This window comes from Pseudophryne corroboree, chromosome 5 (genome assembly GCF_028390025.1).
Source record: "Pseudophryne corroboree isolate aPseCor3 chromosome 5, aPseCor3.hap2, whole genome shotgun sequence".
Lineage (NCBI taxonomy): Eukaryota > Metazoa > Chordata > Amphibia > Anura > Myobatrachidae > Pseudophryne > Pseudophryne corroboree.
The window spans coordinates 80249784-80272870 of NC_086448.1; the positions used below are offsets into that span (position 1 = coordinate 80249784).

The 23087-nt window shown below is 43.5% G+C and overlaps 1 protein-coding gene across 5 annotated transcripts in view; it reads right to left on the minus strand.

The window, feature by feature from the left end:
- Positions 1–23087, minus strand: part of SGCE (sarcoglycan epsilon) — a 176399-nt gene that overhangs the window by 104802 nt on the left and 48510 nt on the right. For 4 of the 5 annotated variants that reach the window (XM_063921401.1, XM_063921400.1, XM_063921402.1 and 1 more), the window contains exons 2-3: positions 16841–16948; positions 7957–8079 (exon numbers count right to left, since the gene is read on the minus strand). In XM_063921401.1, the coding sequence (XP_063777471.1) occupies positions 7957–8079; positions 16841–16948 (231 nt within the window). The remainder of the gene's footprint in view (positions 1–7956; positions 8080–16840; positions 16949–23087) is intronic. The other variant, XM_063921404.1, reaches the window with a different exon arrangement.

The window sequence follows — 23087 nt, forward strand, 5'->3', positions numbered from 1 at the left end:
GACACAGCATGAACTTTGCTAAGCTGAAAGGTTCAGAGAACTATGCTACATGGAAGTTTGCCATGGAGATGTAGATTAAACGGGAAAAGTTGGGGAAGGTTACTATAGACCCGGGAGCAAGTCCAAGCCCAGATGACGTAGACAGAGCTATCGGGACGATAGGTTAACTGTGGAGCAGCATGTCTATTCAATAGTCAGTGGGAAAGTGTCAGCTAAGGACATGTGGACAGCCCTGCAAAATGCATATGAAGATAAAGGTCTAATGAGAAGGATAAGTTTAAGACGCATGTTATATAGAACGAAACTGAGTGCCTGCAAGGACATGAACAATTATATTGATAAGTTATTGTCGATAGCTGAGCAGTTGGCATCTGTGGGGGCACAGGTGGACGAGGAAGAAGTCGCAATGGCTATGTTATAGAATCTGACACCAGAATATGATTTTTTGGTGGTTGCAATAGAGTCAAACGACACTAAACTGACAATGGAGATTGTAAGAGCCAAGTTGCTGCAGTTCTAAGAACGTATTCCTGTCGAGACCATAGCTGAGGGTTCTGTCTTGATCACAAAGGCCACAAAGACCAGAAAGCACAAATTCAAGTGTTTTGTATGTCACAAGATAGGACATAAAGCTTCAGATTGCAAGATGAGAAATTCCAGTGGTGCACAGAAGCAGCATGACAAACCAAACGAGTCAGCACTGAATGTAGCAGACAGTCACAGGAAGGATTGCTGGTACATGGACTCGGGGGCCACTAGACATTTCAGTTGCAATAAGCATTGCTTCAATTCTTTAACACCATGTGTTCCCACTACAGTTACAGGGATTGGAAATAAGGCCCTTTCTGCATTACAAACTGGGACAATCACAGTACGTTAAAGAATTGGAGGTGAGACAGTTGTTACATATATCCAAGATGTGTTGTACGTGCCTGATTTAGGAAGTAATCTCATTGCAATCAGCGTCCTAAGGAAAAAAGGCTACAAAGTCCAATTTCAGAAGGGCAAATGTATGGTGCATAATAAAAGAGGGACTGTTATTGCATCAGCAACTCGGTGCAACCAACTATATGTCCTGGACACTTAGGAGTGTGCTGCAATGATGGCTACTGAGGAGAAACAGTCAATGGAGCTGTGGCAAAAACGCTTGGGTCACCTGGGATATGACGTCCAGAAACTGCTAGATGGAATGGTAACAGGGATCACTGTGAGCAATGCTAAAAGACCCATGTATGAGAGTTGCATAAAAGGCAAGCAAACTCGCAACCCATTTCCACAGTCAGTTAGTAGAGCAGAGACACCGTTAGCTCTAGTGCACACAGACGTTTGTGGTCCAAGGGAGGAAGAATCAATCAGTGGCTACAGGTATTTTATGACTCTCATTGATGACGCACATGTACTTTCTTAAGGAGAAGAGTGAAGCTGTCAACAAAATTGTGGAGTACAAAAACCTGGTGGAGAATCAGACAGGTCTGAAACTAAAGATCCTGAGATCAGACAACAGTTGAGAGTATGATAATAAAGTCTTACCCACTTTTCTTAGGAAATATGGCATAAAGCATCAGCTAACAATTGCTTACACACCGGAACACAATGGCGTGAGTGAGCAGGCAAACCGCACAATTGTTGCGAGAGCAAGGACTGTGTTAAGTGATCCTGGCCTAGAAAAGAAATTTTGGGCAGAAGCAGTATCTACTGCAGTATACCTAAAGAACCGTGCACCTACAGTGGCTGTCAAAGGTAAAATGCCACTGGAGGTGTGGTCCTGGAAAAAGCCAAGTATCAGTCATCTTCGAGTCTTTGGGAGCAAAGCTTTTGCACATATACCAAAGGAGAAAAGGAGAAAGCTAGATCCAAAATCCATAGAGTGTATAATGCTCGGATACTGCGACGAAAGCAAAGGATACAGACTTTGGGATGTTACAGGTAAACGTCTTCTTAAATCCAGAGATGTGGTATTCTACGAGACAGCACCATTAACTGGAGCAGTGGAGCACAACAAAATGTATTACTAAATGTACAGGCAGCAGAAAGCGTGTCTGAATCTGAGAATGTCAAAGCAGACAACAAGTCAAGAGAACAGAAGTTCCACAAGGAGCAACAAAGGTATTCCAGCCAAGAAATACAGTGAGGAGTATGCAAACATAGCTTACTGTGAACCTCAAAACATACAGGAAGCAAAGTCAAGCAGTGATTGGACAGAGTGGATGTCAGCAATTGATACTGAACTGTCAGCACTAAATGATAACAGTACATGGACAATGGTTGATAGACCAAGCGACCGTAAAACGATTAAAAACAAGTGGGTTTTCTGCAAGAAGTTTAATGCAGACGGGATAGTAGCTCGTTACAAAGCCCGCCTTGTTGCCAAGGGATATACCCAGAAGGGAAATAGATATACAGCGCTAATTGACACAATATGTTCTAAAAGATGGATATTTAATATTAAATTGTTTTTAAAAGAAAAATTTAAATTATAAACAGTTAAGCTTACAAACTGTATTATAATATGTCACAATAATGACTTCCGGTGGACTTAAATTTGGTTAATACTGACACCAGCTGGTATATATGGCACACATCAACGTATTTGAGACCAATATGAATACAGTCATGCAAATGGACCAAATGAATAATAGTTCATCCAAGTGGATGTTGTTACCACGTCTGTGTTCCGTTTAAAGAGGCTCCCATAGAGTGCAAAGTCCGTATGGCAACGGCGACAATTGTTGGGGTCCTGGTTCACAGTTCATTTGGAACTCCGTGTTCCATTAGATGGGCTCCCCTATGGATGTAATAGGCAAAGGCAATGCCTAAAGGGGTCCTGGTTCACGGAGAAGATATAGTACAGGGTCCTGACTGTAGATGATGTCGTAGTGATGGTGCTGGTCAGCAGATGTCCACACAGGTCTTGGCCTAACGCGTTTCACTGCTCCAGGCAGCTTTTTCAAAGGACTATACCCAGAAGTATGGAATCGATTACGGAGAGATCTACTCACCAGTCGCAAGGTATAGCACCTTAAGGTTAGTGATTGCTGTGGCTACACTACATGATCTACTGTTATATCAACTAGACTTTGATTCCGAATTCCTTAATGGAGAAGTGATTGTGGAATTTTATATGGAACCACCTGAACATTATGATATGGACATATTCCAAACTGGGAAAGTTTGTCTCTTAAAGAAGTCGCTATACGGCCTCAAGCAAAGTGGTCGTTGCTGGTATGTAAAGTTGCATGCAGCGTTTCTACAGTATAAATGAACTTTGTTAGGTCAGAGACTGATCACTGCCTATACCACAAAACAATCAAAGAAAAGTTGTTTATCATAGCTGTCTATGTGGATGATTTACTTTTTGCAGGTCAAGAAGATCACATCACTGATGTCAAGCACCAGCTTAAACAGAGATTCAAGTTGAAAGATCTATGCCAGAGGTCCTCAAACTCGGTCCTCGGGGGCCCACACAGTGCATGTTTTACAGGTAACCCAGCAGGTGCACAGGTGTATTAATTACTCACTGACACATTTTAAAAGGTCCACAGGTGGAGCTAATTATTTCACTTGCGATTCTGTGAGGAGACCTGCAAAACATGCACTGTGTGGGCCCCCGAGGACCGAGTTTGAGGACCTCTGATCTAGGCCCTGCACATTATCTATTAGGTATGAAAATTGTACAAAACCTGTAAGAGGGAACTGTCACAATTGACCACAAACATACATTGAGGCAATAATTTCCAAGTACGGAATGACAGATGCAAAATCAATAAGTACTCCCACTGATGAAAGTACAAAGATGGTCAAGGCCATGTCACCAAACAGCAAAAGGGAGAAAGAGGAAATGCAATAAATCCCTTATCAAAATGCTATTGGTAGTTTGATGTATGCAAGCATTGGGAGACGACCTGACATCACATATGCAGTGAGTCGGGCAAGCCAGTTCGCAAATAATCCTGGGAGACAACACTAGATTGCAGTAAAGAGAACACTAAGGTACCTCAAAGGTACAAGTTCACTAAAGATGAATTTTACAAGATCATCAGATACCAACTTAATAGTATACTATGACGCCGACTGGGAATCAGATGAGGATGATAGACATTCTTATGCTGGATACCTGTTTGCACTAGCAGGCGCAGCCGTAAGCTGGGTAAGTAGGAAACAACCCACAGTTGCTTTTTCTACAACAGAGCCCATGGTGCTCACAGAAACTTTAAAAGAAGCGTTTTGGATAAGAGAGACTTTATGCGAATTAGGTCTTCTTTACCACAGTGAGATCATCAACACAAAGTGTGATAACAAGGTAGCAATTGATCTTTCTTGTAGCACAAAGCATCATGGATGGTCTAAGCACATTGCTAAAAGACATCATTTCATTTGTGAGTTGGTGGAAAACAAGTCCGTCAATGTGGAATATGTTGCAAGTGAAGAAAATATTGCCGACATGTTGCTAAAAGGACTATCATCAAACTTGCTACTTACATTCCTGATGGAATGTAGACTAGAATATGGTTAATGTTGATTTATTCTTACTGTTTTTGCTTCACGTTATGTTTTCGGTTACAGGAGTGACTTTATTGATTTGTTTGATAAAATGTCATGTTCTTTAAAGTTGTGACCGGAGACAATCTTGAGCAAGGGGGAGTGTTAGGATATGGGGGGTCATTCCGAGTTGATTGCTCGCTGCCGATTTTCGCTGCGCAGCGATCGGGTGAAAAAATGGCATTTCTGCGTATGCCCCCCAAAATGCGCAAGCGCGACGTACAGGTACAAAGCCCTTTGTGTTTGTACTCTGGTTCTAGCGACGTTTTCCTTCACACTGTCGGCCGCAAGAAGATTGACAGGAAGGGGGCGTTACTGGGTGTCAACTGACCGTTTTTAGGGAGTGTTTGCAAAAACGCAGGCGTGCCTGAAAAAACGCAGGCATGGCTGGGTGTTCGCTGGGCGGGTGTATGACGTCAAATCCGGACACGAATAGGCTGAAGTGATCGCAAGCGCTGAGTAGGTTCAGAGTAGGTTCAGAGCTACTCTGAAACTGCACAAACTGTTTTTGCAGAGCTCGGCTGCACAAGCATTCGCACTTCTGCTAAGCTAAAATACACTCCCCAGTGGGCGGTGGCATAGCGTTTGCACGGCTGCTAAAACTAGCTAGTGACCCCCATGGTCCTTCTGTGTACCAGTCTATGGGTGCATTCCCTAGTGTTAGACCTCTATTGCCAGGAGTCACTCAGAGGCAGAATTATATGATGTAAGTTCCTTTTCCTCCATCTCAGAGTGAGGAGAGTGTGACACACACACACAGACAGAGACAGAGTCCTTATGTACAAGTGTGCAGAGCTGAGACTGGGAGCAGATCTCAGCTACAGAGACTCACAGTGTTCCAGTGCATGCATCATCTTCTCTACAGTCGGAGTCAGACTGCATGGCTGTGCAGTCCTCCATGCTTCACCACCACAGACATCTCCTGATAAGTACCACTACCTAATCCTGTTACCTTGTGTGATATATGGGCTCCTGATTACCGCTATCAGTGTTACATGTGAGTCACCTGTGTACACTAAATAAACCTTCATTACTGTTTAAGTCACTAAGTGTGTGGACTGACGTCACTGCACCAGATAGCCGAGAACACTCTGCCAACACACACGGTGCAATATTTCTTTCGATTTTGACTATATAGTCAAAATCATAAGAAAATATAGTGCATATCGCACCGTGTGTATAGTCCTTGCAATGCCGATGCATGGTCCCGCAGGATCAGCATCGCAAGGAAAAATAGACTATGCAGGCAGCCCAACATTGACTATATTGGCGGGGCCGGGCTCCGGCCCCGTCGAATAGTCAATGCCGGGCTGTACGGCGCATCGCGCCGTGTGTACACAGCCTTTGTGTACCACATCCCCTCACATGCTTCTGGCAGGTTACCGTTCCCAATCATAATCCATGTGCGTGTAAAGTTATGAAAAAGTTAAAGGTTGTGAAAAGTATGAAAAATAAAAAAGGTTGTGAAAAACTCATGTTGACCAGCCAACCTTTTGGCAATGTTGACCTAATACATGTCGACCAACAGTGGTCAACCTTTTTACTGTCGACCTAAAGACCGGTTACTCTTTTTCTTTGTCGCCCAATATCCCTTATCCCAAGGCCATTGTTCTTAATTTTCAATGAATTCTGTTTGCATAAAATAAATAAGTCGATATACTGTAGCCCTTGAGTAAATGTATATTATGTGCAGTATCACTTGTATATCTACTATATATATATATATATATATATATAAATAATAAATGTATAGTATGTGCCGTATCACTATTCTCAGAGACAGATTACAATGCCAGGAGGTTCTATCTAAGATACTAGTGTGGGCCAACTTTCCCCCCTCTGTTTGTCAAAAAGACATAAAAAGATTGGAGCATCCGCGGCTCCTCAGTGACCATTGGGCCATAGGCAGGAGCCTAGGTTGCCTAGGTTCCGGTATGAAAGATCGATAGTGTTTAGTTAGACCAGAGGTTCTCAAACTCGGTCCTCGGGACCCCACACAGTGCATGTTTTGCAGGTCTCCTCACAGAATCACAAGTGAAATAATTAGCTCCACCTGTGGACCTTTTAAAATGTGTCAGTGAGTAATTAATACACCTGTGCACCTGCTGGGTTACCTGCAAAACATGCACTGTGTGGGCTCCAGAGGACCGAGTTTGAGAACCTCTGAGTTAGACAGTCAATAGATAGACACCATATGTTAGACAGACATTAGGTTGACAGGGTCAAAAGGTCGACAGGGTCAAAAGGTCAACATGAAACAGGTTGACAGGTCAAAAGGTCAACAGGGTCAAATGGTCGATATGAAAATGGCCGACATGAAAAAGGTAGACACCATGTTTTTTGCATTTTTGTAGTTTGTGTGGATAGTTTTGTCATCTGGGACCCCCAATTGTAGAAAGGCTTCGGGCACGGTGGCTCGCTGCGCTCGCCACAAGGTTTATAACCAACTCTATTGCGACATGGATAGAGAAAGTATGAAATAGTCCAAAAACATGTTACATTTAAAAAAATATTTCTCTATCTTTTTTACGTCGACCATTTTCATGTCGACCTTTTGACCATGTCGACCTTTTGACCTGTCGACATTTTGTACTGTCGACCTTTTTACGTGTCGACCTTTTGACCATGTCGACCTTTTGACCCTGTTGACCTAATGTCTGTCTAACATATGGTGTCTATCTATTGATTAACTAGACACTGTCTATCTATCAAACGGATACCGGTTGCCTAATGGGTCATCCAGCTCTGAATGCTGTTTTCCGCTGCTACCCCAAGCTTGGTCCAACATGGTCTGTCTCATATCCAAAATCATTCCCTATTATAAAATAGGGATAAAACAGACCCCATCCCGAATTGTGGCCTGATATGCCTAAATCACCCCTGCGTTCACCTTAACAACATGTAATCTGGATAAGGCCACCCAGCACTTAATCGGTGGAAGTTGGGACAGTCAAGAACATCAGACTTGTGGCTGGGATGTTTTACACAAATCTGGGCCTGGTGGGAGCTAAAAGTTGCTCTTTTAGAAATAATTTCCAATATCAGTCACAGAACGCAACCATGCCTATATCCACTAATATTGTTACCTCATAAGACTCCCACAGACTCTACAGCGCATACATTAGGGAAGTATATTAGCAATACAGAGGGGTATATTTACTAAGGTGTGAGGTTTTTTAGAAGTGTAGATGTTGCCCATAGCAACCAATCAGATTCTACTTAACATTTATCTAGCTGCTTCTAGAAGATAATAGAATCTGCTTGCTATGGGCAACGATTTCACTTCTAAAAAAAAAAATGACCGCTATACAGTAAAACAACCTAAGACAAATCCAATATATTATAGTACCCAATATACTATTTGCCTTATTAAATAAGGAATAAGGGGATGAAGTCAATATATAAACACTTACATACCTGGCTTTGGATAAGCAGGGAATTCCCCTTTGTAACTCTCTCTCTCCAGAACATGAACAAACAGAACCCCAGAGGACGGATACACATTGTGGTCAGAATGCACCTTAGACAGGATGGTGATCACTGCAATGCAAAAGAGACACTATAGTATGGGATCATAAATGCTTGTAGTACTGCACAGTGCCACTAGAGGGATCACACATCGCATGTTGCTGGGAGGGGGTCACTTGTTATTAATATGTTAAGGCAGTAACAGGTTATTATATTAAACAGAATGTGATATACTGTATAAGCTGACTGATTGCTGTGGAATACTATGGTAGAAGAGTTTATTTTTAGGATTCATTTGCCCAATGCAGAACAAAGCTTTAAACACAAAAAAGTGTTGCATGTACTAGACAATGGGGGTCATTCAGACCCGATCGCACGCTGCAGGTTTTTGCAGCCGTGCGATCGGGTCTGAACAGCGTATGCGTGCGTGCCGCAATGCCAGAAAGCGTTCTCAGCGGCGAACGCACGAAGATTTGCAGGAAGAGGCCGTCCGGGAGTGTCAACTCACTGTTTTCTGGGAGTGTCGAGGAAAACGCAGGCGTGTCCGGCCGTTTCTAGGGAGGGATCCTGACGTCAGCTCCAGCAAGGATCTTCGCAGCGAGTAAGACCAGAGCTGTGCAGAAACTGCACAAATTTTTGTTTATGCAGCTCTCTGCACAAACGTTTGCAGCCCTGCACAGCAAATCCCCTCTCCCCTGTGGGCGGTGATTACCTGGTTGCAGCAGTGCAAAAAATAGCCTGCGTGCGACCAGGTCTGAATTAGGCCCATTGTTATAGAAGATGTACTCTATAAATGGGACTACATCGAGCAGCATTTTAGGGGTAAAATTGGAAAAGCTTGATTTAATGAAAGGCGTTTAGACTGTTGATGTGATGCTGACATTGTTACACCGTGCATGACTTCAGGTATTTCATCCACTATGCACTTCTTGTTTGCAGAAGCGTCTCCCGAGAGCGCGACCGTCTAGGTCAAAACAAAGTATTGTGCACTACACATTGCACAAACGTAGTATTGTGCAGATGACAGGTGCACTCTGAACATTTCAGCATTTCTGAACAATGGGATTATTATTATTTGCCTCTTCAACAAATAACATCTGACACAAATAACAAATAACACAATATTCATTTTTGAAAAAGAATGTATTTATTTTCCTCTACAGCGTTCCTTTGATAAATAGTCACATTTACATATCACTTGACATCCATCATAGTGGTGAAAATGAGTTTATTGCAGGGGAGATAAACACTAAATTGGCCATTCTTATTTCCCAGTGTGGAATACCAACGCGTTTCATCAAAGGTCAATGTTTTATTTACTGCACACCTTCTTGTATGTATCAATCCCATTTTTACTAAAAACACACGGAAAACGCAGCTCTCTCTCCCGCAATCTGCCCTGGGTACAGAAGGTGCATTTTAGGAGTTGTCCTTCTTTCTGTGGTTGGGCACATAATATTATCCTCCTGCCAAAGGACTTGAACTCTCCAGCTGTTCCGAGGTGATGAGAACCAATTTTCAATCTTATTCTGTCACTGCGACACGTCAGGTGCCTTCACATCTCAATCCGATAGAGCACCTTTGGGATGTGGTGGAATAATACGTACATCACACAGTTGCTGCAGATGTGCATACACCTGTGTGATGCTGTCATGTCAACATGGGTCAGAATCTCTAACCAGTGCTGTTTCTAGCACTTTGCTAAATTCATACCACAGATACTGTAATTCAGGCTGTTCTGGGGGCTGCTTCCCCGGCCGTGGGGCTATACAGTGCTGGCGGGATGACATCTGCTGCTCAATAGGCCACAGCACCCCGGGCAATAGCCCTGCCAGACCGCCCCTTGAGCAGCCCATTTACAAAGAGCACGTAGACTATAAAACAAATCTCATCTTTAGCACTAATACTGTATATTAATTAGAATATATTTACCAAAAATATAAAGATGTGACCTGTAGATGGCAGCTAAATCGTTAGGAATTTAATGCAGAGTTTCTCGAATACATAATATTTCTTTATATGGATCATGTAAGCATGGGTAATAAAATAAAAATAGAATGTAAAAGTAATTTAACTTGTAGGCGCAAGAACAACGCTCCCTTTGTGTTCACTCATCACCACGAGCGTCATCTGACTCCTGCTATAGCAACGCTCTTCCCTTCAGCTTGTGTCTAAATGGCAGAGGTCTCATTTCTGGCTGTGATTACTCAGATATGCGATGGCTGTTCTCTACCAGTAATCCTTCCCATTACATCGGAGCTTCTATCAGTGGGGTGGGGTCTATAGAACACAGGCACTGACTTGTCTCACTGCACGGAAGTTTGGACAATTCGTATTTAGGGGCATATTCCTCAATATTCCCCTACAGATTAAGTAACCGTTTCACCAGGGCTGCCATCAGAAATTGTGGGGCCCGGGATTGAGAAATTAGACAGGGCCCCTCTCTTCCCAAAAAAAAGATTCTGACGCACTGCTCCACCCCTATGTGATGTCATATATTGTGACGTCACGTATAGGTGGAGTGTTGCGAACCTACAGGAACGGTTTACAGAGAGCTAATGCGCAGATAAGGCTGGTTTTAAGAAGTCCTCCCTGCGCATCAGCCTGCTGTTGATTCACAGACTGGTGCTGCTCTAGTAGCTCTACAGGTATTGGCAGTAGGAGCCAGGGGTGGATCCCCCTCTCTGTAAGGGCCCGGGGCACCAGTCCCCACAGTCCCCCCCTGATGGTAGCCCTGCGTTTCCCCATGAGTTGTGATGACATTTACAACAATACTGGAGCAATTCTGTATTGCTTCGATGCAGGAACAGCTGCTCTGAAAAGCAGCAGTCCCCGCAATCCCTAACACAGCCGATTAATTAGTAGCAGCAGTGTCATGCGCACTGCTGTAAGCGGGACTAGATCCAAATAGATCCCTCCTCAAACCCCAGGATTCCTTCACTGGGGATCCAGGAATCAACGCCATCTGAACATGAACCCCTTGATATGACAACATAACATTTTTTATTTACCGAAAGTCCTTGTAGAGCTGGACCTATGTTGTCAGGACTTTATTGTACTTTATTGTAATCTAAGTGCTGTATGTTATCAGGGGCGGGCTTGGCTGGTATTCAGGGTGGCATCTGACATCCCCTCCCCCCCCCTCCCTCCCTCCCTCCCTCCTCCCTCTCTCCCTCCATCTTTAGGGCCATCAGAATTCCATTGATTTGGGGCTACAGGATGCTATGCATGCACATGAATTGGAGCTGGGAGGCAGGCAGAGGGTGCACCCTGGCACTGCTGGATTAACAACAGGGCAGTGAGGGGCGGTTGCCCAGAGCACTCCACACATGGGTGGACCCCCACACATAGCTTCGTGACCAGAGTGGGATTTCTGTGTGACATAATGTGAATTGGGGACACTACAGTGTGTTAACACATTTATAAAGCTGGGCAGGGGCGCCGACAGGGAGAGGGAGTGGCCAACTCAGGGAGATGTGGCCAGGTCCCCTCCTTAGAAATTATTTCAAATTATAGGGGGGGGGGGGGGGGGGGCATTTCAGTGGCAGATGCGGTGGGGTGTGGAGAACGGCTGGAGGTATCCACCAATCACAATGCAAGATGTTGAAGTGTGCTGAGAGACTGTGAGGAAGAGACGGCAGATGGAGGAAAGGTGAGTAAGTTGGGTTGCCACATAGATCTCAGGTCGTATTTACTGGGCATATCATAAGAATAATATGTAGTGCTTTTGCAATACATTGTACTTCAGAAATGTGCATTGTATTTACCGAGAAAGGTGAGAGGAATCAGGGGGAGAGTAACATTCAGTAACAGAATTGCCCTTATTGTCACATATCCACAAATAAATGGAGAAATTCAGATCTGGGGTAAGATTTTGAACAGGAGGAGAGGGACTTATTGGGGCGAATATAGATCTGGGGATTGATTTTTAATGACTAAGAAGATTGGGCAGATCTGGTATATGGTTGTTAATGACAGAAGTCAACTCTTCATATTTTTTTTAAATGATGGAGGAGGTCAGGTCTGGGTTCTGACCAGTGATGTGCAGTCTGGGAAGGCAGGGGAGGCAGAGCCTCACTTGTCATACTGCAAGAGAAACTTGCAAATATCTTCTTTGTATTATTCTAATAATTTTTATAGTCAGAACTCGCTGTATTTGTGGCGTTCTGCTGCATATACAGGGAGAGATGAGGCAGTAACGAGCTGGGCTTCCCGATGGTCAGACATTGCCTAGCTAGAGCAGAGCCATCCTCTTATCCCAGTGTCTCCCCCTTCCCTTTCAAACCAGCCCACTGGCCCATCTTACTGCCCGTGCCCTCTCCCCACCTAGAACCCCCAGCCAACCCAGTCACAGTCCCCGCCCCCATTCAGCCCAGTGTCCCCCCTTCTCCAGCCTCCATCTTCCCATTCAACCCATTGCCACATCACACTGTCCCCCATCAAAACCCAGTGTTCCCCTCATATATCGCCCCCCCTCAGTCATTGACCGCACTGCAAATCACTGCTGATCCTATAGGATCAGGTCTGTAGTATGATTTTCTTTAAAAATTAGGGAAAGTAAATCTGGCATTTGGCAGGAGTGGATCAGATCTGGGGTCGAATTTTAAAATAGGTAAGGGGGGGTGACAAATCTGGGGCCTGATGTTATTGCATTTGTAATAAAAGAAAATAACTGTATTGGAAATTATACTTGTTATCTCTTTCCACAACATCATTGTAATTTTGTTCTCAAATGTTTGGTGTATATGTAGTAGACTGAATGTTTTTAATGTGTAACTGTACTCAACAGTTGCTCTATGTGTTGTATATTAGTCACTAGAGGGGTCCTTTTATTGTATGTTGTCACCAGCTGTTCCATTTTATATATTAGTCACTAGAAGGGTGTCTGTATTGTATGTTGTCACCAGCTGCTCCATGTTATATATTAGTCACTAGAAGGGTGTCTGTATTGTATGTTGTCACCAGCTGCTGCATGTGTTGTATATTAGTCACTAGAAGAGTGCCTAGTTTGTATGTTGTCACCAGCTGTTCCATGTGTTATATATTAGTCACTAGAAGGCTGCCTGTATTATATGTTGTCACCAGCTGCTTCATGTGTTGTATATTCGTCACTAGAAGGGTGCCTGTATTGTAAGTTGTCACCAGCTGCTCCATGTGTTGTATATTAGTCACTAGAAGGGTGATTGTATTGTATGTTATCACTAGCTGCTCCACGTGTTGTATATTAGTCACTAGAAGGGTGCTTATATTGTATGTTGTCACTAGCTGTTCCATGTGTTGTGTATTAGTCACTAGAGGGGTACCTGTATTGTATTTTGGTTATTAGATGCTTCATGTGTTGTATATTGGTCACTAGAAGGCTCTCTGTATTGTATATAATTCTGTTGCACTTGCCATTTACCTGGGTGAGTGCCCTGCTGGGGAAATTATGTGTAACTGGCACAATACTGGGGCATTATGTGTATCTGGCACTATACGGGGGCGGCATTATATGTAACTGGCACTATACTGCGGACATTATGAAGACTGGCACTATACTGGGGCATTATGTGCATCTGGCACTATACCGGGGGCATTATGTGTAGCTGGCACTACTGTGGGTATTACTGGGGGAAGTATGTGTAAGCAGCTATTACTGTGACCATTATGTGTAAGGAGCACTAATGTGGGCATTATGTGTACTTTCCCAAAAGCGCGGCGTTCACTTGGGGGGGGGGGGGGGCTTCAAAATTGGCCTTCAAATTATGTTAAAAAAATCCAAATGGCTCTTGTCAGAAAAAAGGATCCCACCCCTGTCTTAGATCATTGCCTCCTATGACTCAAGTTTACCTCTGATACTAAACATTAATCTATAATAATCTACAGTATGTGTTATGTGTTGACATTATAGTAGGCTGTCTATAAGGACCAAATACGTCTTTCTTTGACAAGTTTGGGATGACATTGGCTGCTTTATTCTCAATATTATATTTTTTTCAGTGCATCATTTTCTATTTTGTCAAATTCTTTCATTTTTACTTTTTTTTTCTTCTGTAGATAACTGATTTTCTGTACATTGATTTGTTGTTGTTTTTTATTTGTTTACACTGCTTTTTCCACCTGCGGTACAGGTGCAGTACAGTCCCTTCAGCAGTATGTCTAGCACAGGCATTCCCAACCACGGTCCTCAAGGCACACCAACAGTGCAGGTTTTAGTGATATCCAGGCTGCAGCACAGATGGTTAAATCAAAATAACTGAGCTACTAATTAATTAAGTCACCTGTGCTGAAGGCTGGATATCACTAAGACCAGGACTGTTATGTTAGTGTGCCTTGAGGACCGTGGTTGGGAATGCCTGGTCTAGCAGATTTAAGGTGTTCTTCCACCTTTTACATTAAAAATAACCATTTCATATATTAGTTAAAAGTAAAACTTATGCAACAAAAAGTAAATGAAATATTTAATAAATATTTAAAGACGCAAGAGGCTGCTTACTATACATTTATACAAGCAAATGGGCACTTGAAATAAATTGACATATTTTATGGGGCACTTGGGATAATTTGACACAAACCAAAGTGCACTTGTCAAGCATTTGCAGTTATAAAAGAGAATGTTATGTAAAGAGCTTGAGAAACCCTGATTGACATCATCGCAAACTGAATTCACGCAAGAACATTGATTGTGACAATTGAAATGTTGCTTTTTACTGCTTTTGATGTCGGCAAGAAAGAGTTTTACAGTAGGTAGCGGTGAAAATATTTTAAAGTGAAAGCTCCACAGTTTTAATACTTTTTAAACCAGACCTTTAATCGACGTTCAGGTTAATCCTATTATAAAACACAACAGGGCAAAGATAAACACATGGGACCTGATGATGAGATGAACCTGATGATGAGATGAACGTATGCCGTTTTTGCACTGTTTATACTGTTCATATGCATATGACTCGCATCTCCTGTTGCCAGTGAGAAAGTCACTGTCACTGGGCTGTAACTGGGAATTTTCACGTAGACAGGGTTCAGTGAGGGCCAAGAGCAGATCGGTATCCGTTCACATGGTCGACCATGTTATGGTCGACAGTCATTAGGTCGACCACTATTGTTCAACATTGACATGGTCGACATGGACACATGGTCGACACGTGAAAATGGTCAACACGTGAAAGGTCGACACATGAAAAGGTCGACATGATTTTTTTTACTTTTTTTTTTCTTTTGGGGAACTTTTCCATACTTTCCGATCCACATGGACTACGATTGGAACGGTAATCTGTGCCGAGCGAAGCGGTAGCGGAGCGAAGGCACCATGCCCGAAGCATGGCGAGCGAAGCGGTGCACTAATTGGGGTTCCCAGTCACTTTCCGCAAAAAACGACACCAAAAAAAGTTAAAAAACTCATGTCAACCTTTTCATGTGTCGACCATTTTCATGTGTCGACCATGTGTCCATGTCGACCATGTCAATGTCGACCAATAGTGGTCGACCTAATGACTGTCGACCATAACATGGTCGACCATTCATACCGGAACCGGGCAGATCCAGGTGGGGAAGGGAGTTAAGAGGAGCCTTCCTCTCTGGCCCAGCACACGCTGCTCTGTGATTGGCTGGGGAGAGTCCTGGCACGCGGTGTCAGCTCTCTCCCGGACAGATTATAGCTGTGCTGCTGTAAGGTATCCGTTTGGATGGTCGACAATGTTAAGGTCAAAAGTCATTGGGTTGACCACTATTGGTCGACACTGACATGGTCGACATAAACACATGGTCAACACATAAAAATGTCGGCATAGCTTTTTGTAAAAAAAATTTGATTTTTACATTTTTCATACTTTACCATCCACGTGGACTACGATTAGGAATGGTAACCTGTGGCAAGCACAGCAGTAGCGGAGCGAGGCACCTTGCCCGCAGCTCGCTCACCATGCAAGGGGACGCCGTACACTAATTGGGGTTCCTGGGCATGTTACGTAAAAAAATTACACAAAAAACAGTTAAAAAGTCTATGTCGGCCTTTTCACGTGTCGACGTGTCATGTGTCCACCATGTGTCCATATCGACCATGTCAATGTTGATGAATAGTGGTCGACCTAATGACTGTCGACCTTAACATTGTTGACCATTCATACCGGAACCGTGCTGTTATACAGCTGCTGGCAGGAGTGGACAGGGAAGAAGTGCTAAGGACGGGGAGATCAAACTGATCAGACCCCCACCCTGGATCCGCCACTGGTGGGGGCGCGTTGGTGGAACGGGGGTCTATGTACACTTGGATAAATGGCATAAATACGCCTGTTTCCATTTTTCAGTATAGACTGATGATGAAGATGATGATAAGTAGCAAACAAAGCATTGTAGGCTTAGGAGCGGGTGATGCCTACAACGCTGCATACGGGAGTGTAGACACATTAGGTCCAAATTTATCAAGTCTTGGAGAGTGATAAAAAGCACGGTGATAGAGGAACAACCAATCAGCTCCTAACTGTCATCTTTCAAACACAGCCTGTAACATGGCAGTTAGGAGCTGGTTGGTTGGTACTTTATCACCGTGCTATTTATCACTCTCCAAGGCTTGATAAATCTAGGCTTCATTTCTGAGCGCAGAGCATCTACGGCTAATTTATGTTCATCTCAGCATTGGGTCCACAAAGAGATCAGTAGACAGAGTCTGGCCATCTGCAAGCCACAAGTTGTGTAAGTCGCACAGTAGACACACAACTCAAGATTTAATTTACACATAACTTACCTCATAAAATGAAATATATATTTGTTTATACACAACAGATTTATTACAGTATTTTTAAAGACAGGGGACTGGTTACTGGTGAGTATGTTACACAGTGCAGCCTGGACTCACCATTGCTCCTCCCAGCAGGATTTAGCCTGCTGGTTACACGGAGGTTCGGCTGCTTAGCCATCCAGTAAATTGATTCATTTTTGCCATCAGCCCAGCTTAGCAAAATCGCTTTTTCAGAACAAAACAAAACAATGTCAGATTAATAGAGATATTGTGGATCTGCTGTCTCCAGCTTGCCGCACAATCACAGACAGATGTTACATAGTGAATGGATTTCCAGGTTTAAAAGCAATCACGTGTATAATATGCACTTAGGGTCAGCAATGAGAGCAGTGCTGGAGAGTGGTAATGGGATGACGTGGAGTTGCCAGTCTCATACAAAACTCATCTGTGACACTAGAATGGCAAATTGTAGTTACCTTCCAATACAATGAATTTCACATGCTCAGAGATGACATGTTCGACCCACAAGCCACACAACAATCATTACCCACCCAACCTTCTCTACGGTCTCCACTGTTACTGAGGACGATATCCCGGGAAAATGTCCTGTTGACTCGGTAGCCCCCCCCCCCCCACCCCCTCTTGTCCGCTCCCTACCTTCCTGCAAGTCCCTACCCACTTCCTTTCATCTCCATTGGTACATTTCCCCTCCACTTTAAAACATACGTAGTGTACTGTATCCTTGTTTTACCCACTTTAAATCCACTTCACTTGACCTCGTTCCCCTGTCCAGCAAGTGTTCCCTTAACACTCTAAGGGGTAAATTTACTATGATGGGAGTTCTATTTTAGATGGGATGTTGCCCATAGCAACCAATCAGATTCCAGGTATTATCTTCTAGAAGGTGCTAGATAAATGAGAAGTAGAATCTGATTGGTTGCTAGGGGCAACATCCCATCTTAAATAGAACTCCCATCTTAGTAAATTTACCCCTAAGGGTGGCATATATTAGTTGCAATGTCAAAAATCAGAAAACTGCTGTTTTCCGAGGTTTGACCGCATTTTTCATAATTATCCAGCTAAACTTTCTGTAGCTTGTACCCAGAAGGCAGCGTCAGCCTATAGAAGGCTTGATTCCGCATAAATCCCAGAGAGGGATCCGATTGGCTGCCTCCCTTCTGAGTCTTCTGAGCATTCTGGGAGAGTAGGCTCAAGTCCTGCACCACTGCAGACCCCACCATCCTGGCCTGCAATCTCAGGTGACTCTTCCGTATCCACAGAGGTACTGAAGAACAGGATTTATCCTTTACTTACAAAGGAATCCACTTAGCACTTTCAATTTGCACTTTACATTTTACTTTAGACCACTAGTGTAATCAAATATTCAAACTCAAACAAATGACACATATCATAAAGACAATGCTGATGACCCCTGACTCTTATGGTGCATATGATTCATAATCAGTGTAAATGTAGAAATGAATAAAGGAGTGAAGAGAGATAATCTACCAACCAATCAGCTCCTATCAATTTAAAACACAGCCTGTGAGCTGATTGGTTGGTACTTTATCTCTCTCATAGCGTTGATAATTCTCCTTATTTTGTTGTACCTTGAAGCAGAGACAGACTAGGGCTGTGAAGCAGCCCTGGCAATGTTATGACAAGGGGGGTGCGGCCACGGCTCAAGGGAGCGTGCCACAAGTCAGGGGGGCCTGGCCTGGTGACACGCCCTGTATAGCGACCGTGGGGGGAATGGAGGGAGAGCAGAGTCCCTGGAGGCTGCACTGCACGGCCAGCCCCGCTCACTGTGTAACTGGACCATATGACCAGTCCAGCCCTGCTTGAAGTGACAATTTTATTGTTAGCACCTATTCAGGTCAAGCTGCAACATACTCACAATGGGTCACTTCCAAAAACCAGATAGTACATCTGGGAAAGATGCAAAAATAGGTGCACTTTTGGCAGTAAAGAAGCATATTTTAACTGATTCTTAACAACAGCATGGTGACATAGGGGGTCATTCCGAGTTGATCGTAGCTGTGCTAAATTTAGCACAGCTACGATCATTCACACTGACATGCACGGGGACGCCCAGCACAGGGCAAGTCCGCCCGCATGTCAGTGCCGGCCCCACCGCAGAAGTGCAAAGGCATCGCACAGCGGCGATGCCTTTGCACTTCAAGAGTAGCTCCCGACCAGCGCAGCTTTAGCGTGCTGGCCGGGAGCTACTCGTCGCTTCCCGGCCCGCAGCGGCTGCGTGTGACGTTACGCAGCCGCCGCGGCCTGCCTCCTAACGGTCCGGCCATGCCTGCATTGGCTGGACCGCGCCCCCTAAACGGCGGCTTAACGCCGCCGTCCAGCCCCCTCCCGCCCAGCAACCGCCTCTACCTCAGAAGCGATCGCTAGGCAACAACGGCATGCGCAGTTCTGATCCGATCGCTGCGCTGCGAGAAACTGCAGCAAGCGATCGGGTCGGAATGACCCCCATAGTGGTTAGCATAACTGCCTCCCAACACTGACATACCCTCCAACATTTTACACATAAAAATCGGTACAAATTAGGAAAAGGGGGCGTAACCACGGGTAAAGGGGGCAGTTGAAATTAGGTGTGTCAAAAATCGGTACCGACCATTAAAAAAAAGGTACTAACTATATATGCCAAAAAGGTACAGTTGGAGGGTATGCACTGAGATTATGAGTTCAATGTCCAACCAAAGTGTGGAGCTTGCAAGTTCTTCCTGTGTTTGTGTGGGGTTTTTCCCACACACACTCCATAGATATACCGATAGGGTAATTGGTTTCTGGACAAAATAAATAAGTAATATAAGTAATTAAACCTTGTGTGTATTTGTGACAGGGAATATATAGATTGCAAGCTACACTGGGGGCAGGGACTGGTGTAATTGACCAAAACATTCTCTGTAAAGCACTCATAATTATATATATTGACAATGCTAAATTCCTTTGTCGTATAAACAACCCTTTATGAAGTCTAAGAACACTGTACGCTGTTTACTTAAGAAGTACCGTATGGGTACGCTGGTTGCGTAACGATCGCTCAGCCGTAGGCGAGACGCTCACGCGTCACGTTCGCTCACGGCCCAGAGATCACAGGACAGCACGTTGTTGGCTATGACTAGAGTACTGATTCGCTATGGCGTAGCGGACGCTCGAGACCACGAGGAGATCACCAGCGGCGCAGACGCTCACAACGCTATACCTTTATGTCTAAACCTTATCAATGAAATACACAGAATACCTTAATGTGAATACAGGGTGTAAGTGCAACCTTGTGTAACCTGACTAACTACAAAGCTGCTTGAGCGTCACCGACGCTCAAGTGAACACTTAAAACTATAGACAATACACAGATACTGGTTTAGGGTCCAAAGCCTATTAACTGTATTATATCTAATATACTTGTAAAAGGGAATAACAGTACAAATGATACACTACAATATAACAGATACTTCCTAACCAAAATAGCTACACTAGAAATACAATACAATACCAATCTAATACAATACAATGCAATACTAGTCAAAGGGGAGATATGGGAGAAAAGAGAAGGGAGAGAGAGAGAGAGAGAGAGAGAGAGAGAGATATGAGAGAAATGGCTCACAGTAAGACAACATGATTGCAGAGAAGCTTACACATGTGAGGAACAATCGCTGCGCAGTTAGTCAATGCTGATGAAATACTTGGGCTTACTCATACTGGCTGTCCCTATATCATGGGACAGAAGCTAGACTCCATTTTGGGAAACCTCCACTTGATTCTAAAGACCACACCACATGGCTGAAAGGGGGAGGGGAAGACATCCAGCAGCAGCCATTTTAGATTTGCAGGTCCAAACACATGGCACTCTCTACTACACCACAATCACATAGCAGGAGACACAAGACTCCATGTTATTCCAAAATGTCCAAGCCTCAAAACAATGCATATGTTCTGATTTTACAATTCCAAACCATCTAAATCACCTTTCACAATGTAATCCAACTTCCTAGAACCATCTCATAATTTCACATCCCAAACAACTTCAGTATCTCAATAACCAGAGCATATTCATCACAAGACCAGATCACAATGTAATTAACACAAACGTAACTGCATGGTGGTATTTATGATTAACAGGATATATAGTATAACTAACCAGCACAATCTATTTTAAATCTCCATAGGCAAACAAATACCACAAATACTATGCTACAGATGGTATACTGTTCCAATTCATCACAGACTTCACAGAGTATCCACAAACACCCAACAATCACACAACCAAGTTACAATATCCTATTTAAACCAGAAAGCAATCTGTCTGTTTCCTTATCTAGCCATGTGAAGTTCAATACTTAGCCTTTAGTTTGGAGGATGTCCAGGGGATTTAGCCGCCATGCTGCTGGGTGCCAGGTAGCTGTGTGTGTGTGTGTGTGTGTGTGTGTGTGTGTGTGAGTGTAGCTACATTACATCTGTTCTCTGAGGCCACACCTGACCACTACCTTCCTGTTTGACCAGTACCTGGGGGAGGGGTCTTTCTTTCTCCTTTGTATTGAGTCACTATTCTCTTTGTATATGCTAATCAGGTTCAGCCCTGAAAACTTAGTAAAAGGTTGTCTTGAGCATCCATTGTTCTAACAATATGATCTTAGCTTTTATACATATAATCATATCTATCTGCTGCAATGTCCCACAACTTCACAACCAGCATCAAACTAACCCACACATCATTCTGCTTGCTTCAATACCAAACATGATGGGCACACCTGGTTCTGTTCAAATGATACGTATTCATGACATCAATTCATCAGCCAATTCTATATCTCCATGATGTCTGGTGTTTGCTGTGCTCGCTGCGCATATTTGCAAGTATAGCGGCTTATATGTGTGCAGTTTATATGGTCTCTCTATGTAATATTTTTGACTTTGACAATATATACGTATATAGAAACATAGAAACATAGAATTTGACGGCAGATAAGAACCACTTGGCCCATCTAGTCTGCCCCCTTTTTTTTTTATCCTTTATGTAATCTCAACCCTTTTTGAACCCTAATTCTTTGTAAGGATATTCATATGCCTATCCCAAGCATGTTTAAATTGCTCTACAGTCTTAGCCTCTACCACCTCTGATGGGAGACTATTCCACTTATCCACTACCCTTTCTGTGAAGTAATTTTTCCTTAAATTTCCCCTGAACCTCCCCCCCTCCAGTTTCAGTGTATGTCCTCGAGTTCTAATATTTCTCTTCCTTTGAAGAATGTTTCCCTCCTGAACTTTGTTAAGACCCTTGATATATTTGAAAGTTTCTATCATGTCCCCCCTTTCTCTTCTCTCCTCCAAACTATACATGTTAAGATCTTTTAGCCTTTCCGGGTACGTTTTGTGATGTAGGCCATGCACCATTTTAGTTGCCCTTCTTTGTACACTCTCTAATGTATTTATATCCTTCTGGAGATATGGTCTCCAGAACTGGACACAGTATTCCAGATGGGGCCGCACTAATGACCTATACAGTGGCATTATCATTTCTTTTTTCCTACTACTGATTCCTCTCCCTATGCAACCAAGCATCTGACTTGCCTTTCTCATTGCTTTGTTGCATTGCTTTCCTGCCTTCAAGTCACTTGAAATAGTGACTCCTAAATCCCTTTCCTCCTCAGTAGTTTCCATTATAGTACCCTTGATACTATATTTAGCCTTTGGGTTTTTTAGACCTAAGTGCATGATTTTGCATTTTTTAGCATTAAACTGTAGTTGCCACGTTCTTGACCATTTCTCAAGCCTACCTAGGTCATCAATCATTTGTTTGACCCCTCCCGGTGTGTCTACCCTGTTGCATATCTTTGTATCATCTGCAAAAAGGCATATCTTCCCTTCAATACCATCTGCAATGTCACCAACAAAGATATTAAAGAGAACTGGACCAAGTACAGATCCCTGGGGTACTCCACTGGTAACATTTCCCTCCATATATAACCAAGTAGAAAAGATCTGCGGCACTCGGAGACTTTGCAGGTGCAATGAAAGTGTATTAAAATTTACACACCATTACGGTAATGGCGTGTGAATTTTAGTACACTTTTTTGCACCTGCAAAGTCTCCGAGTGCTTGGTTATGCCCTATATCGCACTGAAGGCACCGGAGCATCCAGCTAATGATTCACTGGAGTGCCGGTCCAGATATGGCTACTATATATATATATATATATATATATATATATATATATATATATATATATTAGACAGGTGAGTTCTCTATACACCAACATGTAATGTTATCTACTCCACAGGATACTACTGCTTTTACTACACACTTGTTTCGCTTCCTGCAGAGTTCGGACGCATGCGCATCGGAAAGCGGC